The sequence below is a fragment of the Mercenaria mercenaria genome, unplaced genomic scaffold (assembly GCF_021730395.1).
Source record: "Mercenaria mercenaria strain notata unplaced genomic scaffold, MADL_Memer_1 contig_4893, whole genome shotgun sequence".
Taxonomy (NCBI): Eukaryota; Metazoa; Mollusca; class Bivalvia; order Venerida; family Veneridae; genus Mercenaria; species Mercenaria mercenaria.
Window position 1 is genome coordinate 7,889 of NW_026463158.1, and position 9,983 is coordinate 17,871.

General features: G+C 37.5%; 1 protein-coding gene across 1 annotated transcript; it reads right to left on the reverse strand.

The window, feature by feature from the left end:
* Positions 1-4,588: 4,588 nt before the first annotated feature.
* On the reverse strand, positions 4,589-6,232 carry LOC128554271 (uncharacterized). The gene is made up of 2 exons (XM_053535528.1): positions 5,998-6,232; positions 4,589-5,355 (listed from the first exon to the last, which is right to left on the reverse strand). The coding sequence occupies exons 1-2, from the start codon at positions 6,194-6,196 to the stop codon at positions 4,826-4,828; spliced, it is 729 nt and encodes a 242-aa protein (XP_053391503.1). The 5' UTR covers positions 6,197-6,232; the 3' UTR covers positions 4,589-4,825.
* Positions 6,233-9,983: the final 3,751 nt, after the last annotated feature.

Here is a 9,983-nt window from a genome sequence, read left to right on the forward strand (position 1 = left end):
ACATCGTCCAGAGTATCATTCTGAACTATTAAGTACAACTTTTCTGGTAGTTTTTCAAGCAAGTTTTTGTAATCATTTCCAGTTAAAGAAGTCCATTTAAGATCTGTGGAACCCTTATCAATAAAGGTGGAGAACGATACCCCACATTCTCTTATTTTGGTAACAAGATCTTTCAAATGATGGGGAGACTGACCAAGAACCTCTAACTTACTATCGGCCTGTCTACAGTCATCTATCAAATTTGTTAAAAGAACATCACAGATACGGAGCTGTAAGTGAAGTTCATCTATAACAACATTAGTTGGTTCTATTTTTATAAGAGGTTCATGTTTTGACCCGTGCTTTTGACCTATGGCATTCTGCTTCAAGGAATTGAAGGTTCTTTTCATTTGTTTTGTTTCATAATAATCAGCATCTTTATTCAAATCTAATCTTTCTGTTTTGCTTACAATGCACCATGGACATGCGTAGTAAGCTGTAGAGCCATTCAACCCTAAACAAATTTGCAGGAATTTCATGTCTCCACCAAACAGAATTTCAACCTGATAAACGACTCCGTCCACTGTGATACTCCCAATATCTACTAGAGAATTCAGTTCATTGAGGATGGGGTCGCAAGAAATTTTTATGCCTTCGTAGTTTTCTGCACATTTTACTATAGCAATTGTTTTAATGCCTATTTCTGAAGTGCATTTGGATGTATGTGGAAAACTAATGGATAGAGTGACAAAATTTGATATCCTGCTGACTTTTGCCCAATCCCCTGAAAATTTGACCTTAATTTTGTCATCGGGATCAAGGTTGTTTGTTTTTATATGTTGGCAAATTACCTCCTCAATGCTAACATATGCACCAGGCGTGTTGCCCGGGCACCTCATAACAGTAAAGTTAGAATTTATTTCTTTCCTTTCGGTTTTTATAGCTGTCAGTGATGGCAAATCGTTTGAAAAAAGAGACAACTCATGATATGAGCTATCACTTACAGCAAATTTGTCAAGAATATAGAGTATGCTTCTAATCTTTACCTTATCATCAAAATGTAATTCTGAGAAACTTTTTCAAAATTTATCCTAACATTTTCGTTTTTTGCTGAAGAACATGTTAACACTTTTGGTACTAAACCATAAAACTCTGCAAATCGCAGAGCAGACATTGCTTTTTCTCCAAAACCCTTTGCAACCTGATTTTTATTTTTTGAAACGTCAAACATTACACGCGGTTTTGACAATTCGTTACCATTCACCTGGGAATCAAGTACTTTGCGTCTTAAGTTTTCGTTTTCGTTTATAAGACTGCTTTGCTCAGATTGTAAGTTATCTATACATTTTGTTTGATCTTCAACATTATGTTTTAAAGCGGTCACATTGTAAGACAACGAGTTTAACTGACATCTAAGAGTATTATTTTCATTTACTAGTTTTTTGTTTTTGGATCTAGCAGAACTTTCGCTCAAATGAAGAGTACTATTTTCCAATTCAAACTCAGTGAGTGACGCTCTAGACTCCTTAAGTTGTTCGAATAGATCGGAATATCTTTTTTCAAATTGTACATTTTCTGTTTTGAAAACACTCAACTGAGAAATAAGAGACTTGACATTTTGTATCTCATTGTCAAAGATAGACACAGACACTGTATCTGATAAAAACTGTTGCCTCTTGCGTCCGGACCGAAATTTACCTTTCAAATTATTTTGAACTCTGTAAGCTATAGTAGAAAATCGAGTTTCAAGTCTACAAGTTTCGTGGCTAATCAGTTGAAAGGCATCTATTTGTGTATTTAATATAGTAATAAAATCAAAACCTGTCTGGCTTTTTGCAGTATATAACTGTCGGATAAAATTGTTTGTCAGCTGCAAGGAAAATGCTACCTTAGAATACGTTGAATTTGACACTTTTGAACTAACTGGACCAATTTGGACATTGTCCTGAAATTCGTAATCACTGATTTCACAAGCATCAGACATAATGACATGAATATGAAACAACAATACAAAATAAACACTTAACACACCACACACCGTCTCTCTTTATAGTTACTTCTTAATAATTAAATGGTTCCACCACGCTGAAAACACGTATTGTCTCTACCGGAATGCTCCTTTTCTTTATTTCACCAGATTCAATATATCTAGTAGTCTTCATTCTAAGAGATGGCACAATACGTAAGGGCAATGCTATCTTCACAGCTGTCAAGTTTGGTTTTACATTATAATACCAGTTTTTTCGAAGTGGAAGCTTGTCACTGATATCGGACAATTTATTTATCAATACCGGTTCATCTGTTGCAAACATGAATCTAAATACATCCAAGTCAAACTTAATTGTATGTTTTGAACACCGTGTGTTTAGCCTTTTTTCAGCTAAACCCTCAAATGCTTCAGCTGCATGCTGTAAGCTTTCTGTGCTAACGGCTGGATTTAGGTACGATTCGATCATATGTTTTTGAAGGTGCAAAGCAGGCTCCCAGGTAGACTCATGTTTGTGGAAACCCAACCATTTTACAAGATATTCGTCACCCTGAAGTATAAATCAAGAATAACATTGTATGACACATTCCACTTGAAAAAACTTGATAACGAGAGGGCCATGACGGCCCTATATCGCTCACCTGACTTAAGTTGCTTGCTTGAACAAATTTCTTTGCTAAAGCTTCAAAAACAAGAAAGTAGGTCAGTAGGTCATATTCATGGTCAATAAAAGTCAGTTTTCAGATCGGTATGCAAATCTATACATGTCATCAAACTTCAAGGCTGTATCTTTAAAAACAAGAAAGTAGGTTAGTAGGTCAAGGTCACAGTCATGTGACCTTATCACTTGGGGTCATCAGGTAATTATAATTAAACGGTCTGAGAAGAAATATGATCTGATAATTTTTGAATTAAATTTTCCTCTATAACTCATATATGAAGTGACCCCTGAGGTGGGCCTCTTTTCGCCCAAGGGGCATATTTCGAACACACTTAAAATAATAAAGGCATAGGCCTTGAACTTTAAGACAAGAGGATTATTAAAGTTTTTTCCTATACAAGTATATGTAAAATTTGGGACCCCAAGAGCAGGGCCTCTTTCACCCCAGGGGCATAATTTGAACAATTTTGGTAGTAGTCTACTAGACAATGCAACATACCAAATATCAAAAGCCTAGGCCTTGCAGTTTCAGGCAAGAAGATTTTTAACGGTTTTTATTATATATGTCTATGTAAAACTAGGGAACCCCATGGCAGGGCCTCTTTTCTTCACCCCGGGGAATAATTTAAACAATCTTGGTAGAGGACCACAAGGCAATGCTGCATACCAAATATCAAAAGCCTAGGTCTTGTGGTTTCTGGCAAGAAGATTGTTCAAGTTTCTTTCATATACAAGTCTATATAAACCACGTGACCCCCGGGCGGGGCCATATTTGATATTAGGGGGATAATTTGGTAGAGACCCACTAGATGATGCTACATAACAAATATCAAAGCCCCAGGCCTTGCGGTTTTGGACAAGAGGAGTTTTAAAGATTTTCCTTTCGGTTGCCATGGGAACCAGAGTTCTGTACCAAATTCATTTTTTGAACAATTTTTAAAGAAGATAACCCAAGGATCATCCCTGTGAAGTTTCATCAAAATTGGCCCGATGGTTTATGAGGAGATGTTGTTTAGAGGAAAGTGTGGACAGACGGACGGACGGACGGTGAGCCATCACTATAGTTCACTCTGAGCCTTTGGCTTAGGTGAGCTAAAAAGCTAAAGAATTAAAGAACAGATGGACTTCAGCAAAATCTCAAATGCAATTATAACAACATGCGCATGTATGGTATACCATCCGCAATATAGGGACACAGTTCTAATACGGTGTTGTCCAACAAGAGCTGTTGCAGGACAGCAACACTGTTCAACACCTTTGTCAATTCAGTGAATGTAAGTGGCATAAGGGTTTCAAAAATGAGCCGCATCATGAGAAAACCAACATAGTGTGTCTGCGACCAGCATAGATCCAGACCAGCCTGGGCATCTGCGCAGTCTGGTCAGGATCCATACTGTTTGCTTTCAAAGCCTATTGCATTTAGAAAAACAAGAGGGTAATGATGACCCTGGATCGCTCACCAGAGTAATATGAGCTACATGTTTCAAATGTCAAACTGATATTAAGAAAGTCAGTAGGTCACATTCATGGTCATGAAATTCAGTTTAACGATTTGTGTGCAAAAATGTGTAAGTCATCAATATTTTAAGGCTGTATCTTAAAAAACAAGAAAGTAGGTCAGTAGGTCAAGGTCTCAATCAAGTGACATCATTTTACTTGGGGTCATCAGGTAATTATAATTGTATCATAGCCTAGGGACTTTTCAGTATAAAACTTTCAGAGGTTAAATGGTATACCAAACTATCATACGATTTCAAGAACGTTTAACTAAGAGGCGTGGTTTCAGTTTTCAATTGAATAGAGTGCGGTAACTAACAGTGCGGGTATCAGATACCTGCTAGTTATTGCACAGCTTCACTGGCAAAGACTGAAAAGGCTGAACATAATGAAATATTTTTATTTCAACACATCAAATTTTAACATGTTAAAAAACTGCATACACTAAAAGTTAACTACTCCACATTTGATTGTAATTTCAGACAGTACATTTCGAACTTTTCGTCTCTTCTGCCACGGTGAGTTTTTAAGATTAAAAATTTATTTCAACACATCAAGCATGTTAAAAACTGAAAGTGCATCCACTAAAATTAACTACTCCAGATTTCGTTGTAATTTCAAACAGTGCATTTTGAACATTCCGACTCTTATGGCACGGCGAGATTTCAAGATTAAAAATGTATTTCAACACATCAAGCATGTTAAAAATTGAAAGTGCATCCACTAAAATTAACTACTCCAGATTTCGTTGTAATTTCCGACAGAGCATTTCGAACTTTTTGTTTCTTATGGCACGGCGAGTTTTTAAGATTAATTTCTTTGTCATCGTCACTTTGCTCGTTCCTTTTCGACATGGATAAGCTGACGTCAGAATTTGGGTCCAGTACATTGGACACCTTTTTACGGATTTTATCGTTCAAGCGTTTATACTTTCTGACAGCAGTAACAGATCTATGACCTGTCCTGTCCATAATATCCTGCTCGTCTATACCAGCTTCGTACATGCTGGTTGCACATGTTCGTTTCCCACTATGATTGGAATAAACACCTTTCAAAGATCCCCTCTGACTTATTTCTTTCATGAATTTAGTGAGAGTGTTCACACCGACTGGCTGATGTCCATACCGGATCGAGTTTCCAGGCATAGCAGGAAGAGGCCTCTTGTAGAAATCACCGTCGTTACCTACGGCATTTATATACGTTTCAAAATGCGTGGCCATGCAGCGTGGACCTGTGAATTAAAAACAAAATTAGCCTAGAGAGTGACATTTTATAGTTTATGGTCAATGAATTACTGGGGTTGCAATAATTAAATTCCTATCACTAGTCTGGTCCAACCAATTTCCAGACTCTGGCGGTTCCAGGGGGGTTCAGAGGGATCCACGCAGGTAGAATTTGGTAGGAATCCCCTTCCCAAGGAGAACTTTCCTGGATCCGCCCCTGCCCACCAAGTCGAAGTGTTTTTACATCCCTAGGTCTTAAAATGGTAAAATGAGCCGCGCCATGTGAAAACCAACATAGTGGTTTTGCGACCAGCGTGGATCCAGACTAGCCTGCGCATCCGCGCAGTCTGGCCAGGATCCACACTGTTCACTTTCAAAGCCTATTGCAATTAATGAAACCGTTAGCGAACAGCATGGATCCGCGTATGCGCAGGCTGGTCTGGATCCATCATGGTCGCAAAACCACTATGTTGTTTTTCTCATGGCGCGGCTCAAATATGCTTTTAAATGTGCATAAATGACAAGGAATTGAACGGTAATGCAAGAAGTAGGCTGACTTAATAAATTAACATAAAATAATTCAGCCGAGTGTTTAAGCAATGCGTAAAATTGTTTAAATACTGTAGAAGGCTCAATAAAAATTTGCATACCTGGTGTACAGTAGTGTTTTATATCTTTGTTATTTATAGACATCTGGCCTAGTCCACCATGGTAGGTTTTAGATCCTCGGCCAATGAATCGTATGAATCGTCCTTCACTATCTTCACCAATTTCAAACTGGTCACATTGAAGACCACGGTGTTCATCACGACCTCTTAAGCCAAACAACTTGCATGCATAAAAAAACATAGTCAGCTGCAAAGTTTTAGAGTCTTTCAAGCCAAAAACACCGGACTCCCATAATTTGTTTTCGTCATCACCAGAAACTGGATCGGCTTGTTTTGTGTCAGTGCCAAGGCCTTGATCTAGCAGATTTTTCATTTTACTATCCAGTACAGAATAAAATTCAGCAAATGCGGGATTGTTTTTATCAAGAAAGTTCATGTCGTGCACTCCATGCTCGCGTAAATGCCTTAAAAGTCCACACATGACAAGATACAAAGATTTCGGGGGGTAATCCTCTCCTTTTTGGTTTTTTATTTCCATTACGAAACGTATTAACCAATATGACTACACTGATTTGTCCATAGAATGAAGTTCTGGTATGTTATTCGAATCACGGTGTTGTCGCCAGGTTTCGAAACTTTATACGCCCACCGAGTGTTTTTGGCGGTGTTTTTGTTTCGTTTCGAGGATTTAAGCTCTTCAATTTCCTTGTCCGTGACCGGTTTGCCGAAACGGTCATCACTTTCGCATTTCATTTCCGAACTCTGTGGTTTTAGCAACGCGCTGTCGTCAGATACTGCATTTTGTTCAGTCTCGAACAGAAAGTCTAATCCAAGATCAAAGGAAGCTTCAGCAATGTTATTATCCTGTTTAATATCGTAACAATCCAGAGGTACTTGAGATAAAAATAAATTGTCACTACTTTCATTTAGTAACTCATAGTAGTTTTTTTCCGCGGTTTCTGCCACCTGACTCAAAATTGCATCGAGCCCGTCGTCCATTTTGTCATAAGTAAATATTCACCTTTACTGATCAAGTGCATAACTCTAAATGCCGGTGTGTCTGACCCATCAGACAGCAAACTGTATCGTATTAATTTTCTGCTCTTGTATTGGTTTAATTTACCTGGGGTTTACACATTTGTAAAGCAAGGATTATAAACACTCATTGAACTACTGTATATGGCAAGGAAAACGCCTACTGAACTACGCTATTGGCTATGATACAAAACAGAAAGAACATCAAAACTCTCGGGTAAACGATTTATACTCGGGGGCTACGCCCCCTCGTACAAATCGTTTACCCTCGAGTTTCAATGCTCTTTCTATTACTTAAATAGTCTTGGAAATAGGATCAGATGATTTTAAGCATTTTTCTCACATAATTTCTCACATATAAACTGAGTGACCCCAGGGCGGGGCCTCTTTTAACACCAGGGGAATAATTTGAGCAATATTGGTAGAGGACTACTAGACAATGCATCATACCAAATATCAAAAGCCTAGGTCATATGGTTTCAGACAAGAAGATTTTTAAAGCTTTTTCCAATATAAGTCTATATAAAACTTGGGACCCCTAGGGCAGGGCCTCGTTTCACCCCAGGGGTACAATTTGAACAATTTTGGTTGAGCATGGGGCCATAAGACAATGCTACACACCAAATATCAAAGGTCTAAGAGTTGTGGTTTCAGACAAGAAGATTTTTATTGTTTTTTTCCTATATAAGTCTATATAAACCATGTGACCCCCGGGGCGGGGCCATATTTGGCCCTAGATGATGCTACACACCAGATATCAAAGCCCTAGGCCATGTGGTTTTGGACAAGAAGATTTTTAAAGTTTTCACTTTCGGTTGCCATGGCAACCAGAGTTCTGCATGGAATTCAATTCTTTGAACAATTTTGAAAGGGGGCACCCAAGGATCATTCCTGTGAAGTTTGTTGTAATTCTGCCTAGTGGTTTTCAAGAAGAAGATTTTTTTTAGGAAATGTTGACGGACGGACGACGCACGACGGACGCCGGACATTGAGCGGTCACAATAGCTCACCATGAGCCTTTGGCTTAGGTGAGCTAAAAAACTTTATCGAACAGCATGGATCCACATTCGCGCAGGCTGGTCTGGATCCATGCTGGTCGCAAACGCACTATGTTGGTTTTCGCATGGCACGGCTCAGATGCATGTAACTTCATTATAGTGGATAAGTGTTTGAAGTTTCAGTTAATTTCCATTAATGCGTTTGCAGCTTCCAGTATACATACAGAACCGAACCAAAATTTGCTAAATCGAAAAATTGAAATAATTTTTAAAAGATGTATAGAAGAGTTATGAACTCTGCGTAATGCATGTCAGATCATGACAGTGAACAAGCGTGTTAAGTTTAAATCAATCCCCAATGGTTTTGAAATACAGTTTAAATACAGAAATTAAAAAGTACTAAGTAGGAAAAGGGCATAAATTTGTTAAAAAGCAAAACAGAGTTATGGAATATATGCAAAGAATAATTGTTTTGAATTTGCAATACATTACAATAAGTGAGTACTGAGATAACAGTTTATTTTAAAAGCTTAATTGATCCGCCGACGCCGACGAGCGGGTGAGTGCAATAGCTCTGCTTATTTTTTAAAAAGTCGAGATAAAAAAATATCATAACTTAAAAGTAAATATTAGACATAGAATATTTGCATGTCGCTTTCATTATGATAATATATACCAAGTGTCATTTTTTAACTTGAGGTGGAGTTGATTACACAAAGTGATGAGCACTATTTGTGAGCATGCAACGAAGCTGTATACGTTCAGAATACATATATGCTTTTCATATAGGTCTGTCGTCTTAACTTATGTAGCTTACATGGTCACTTGGTCAGTATTAAACGTTTCTGTGGTCATCATCATCGTCGGCGCTATGTTTCACATGTCATGGAGATGATGATGATATTATGTTTCCAATGTGATTGATATGTTTATCATAATGATAATGTTAATTTTATGTTTCACACGTGTTGGGGATGTGATGTTACAAATATGATTATGATGATGATAGGTTTAAAATGATGATGATGATGATGATGATACTGATGATGTAATATTTCACATAATGATGATGGTGATGTTATGTTTGACATGTGATGAGGATTCCACATAATGAAGATGATGATGTTATGTTTCAACTGATGGTGATGATTATTATGATAATGATGATGTAATTTTTCACATTTTTTTGATAATGATGCTGAAGATGATGATGATGATGATGATGATGATGATATAATGTTTCATATGACTATGATGACTTTGAGTATGACCTTATTTTTCACTTAAAACTGTGTCGGTGCGACGTTAAACCCAACAAAAAAAATATTTTTCACTTATGATGGTTTAGATGATTACGTTACACATTACGTGTTTTTGTTTGAAACTATGCAGCATGTTGACGTATACAGCTGACGGTGAGCTGTATTCAGGGTAAGCTATATGCGATTTTATAGTCAAAAATACAGCCCACCTGTGAGATAAATACGGCGTAAACTCTGTACGGAGTAACATGCACGTATAAAAATTATGCGTGCACGCGTATATGAATATGAGTCTACCTGTATATGTTTATAAGTACACGTGCAAATATGTAGATTCACGCTTATAATTATGTACTTTAGAGTGTACATTTATATATATGTGCACTTGTAAAGTACGTGCATGCATAAAAGTTTGTGTTCGGGTGTGAAGGCATACGTCAAGTCGTTAATACGTAGTTTGCTAAACGATATTAATATTTTGTTGACATACCAAATTTGTTTAAGACTGAACACAATATAATTTCAGTCATTTAAAGTCATCTCATCTGATTAAGTTCCGCTTGTACAATAGATTTAAGGTCAAGAGGGCGTAATTCTACGCCATTAGCCTAACGTCTTGAACATATGCTTGACGACGCCACGTCTAAAGTTGCGTTCAAAACGTGACAGTATACAGCTTGTATGCTTAAGACTATTTCATCCAGCTTTTCGTCATATTTAATATCTTATATCT

What these genes read in the sequence shown, in the direction of transcription:
- LOC128554271 (XM_053535528.1), bottom strand. Translation starts at nt 6,196, where the DNA reads ATGTTTTTTTATGCATGCAAGTTGTTTGGCTTAAGAGGTCGTGATGAA. An exon ending in AAAACACTACTGTACACCAG is followed by an intron (nt 5,356 to 5,997) that starts GTATGCAAATTT and finishes TTTAATTCACAG; the next exon opens with GTCCACGCTGCATGGCCACG.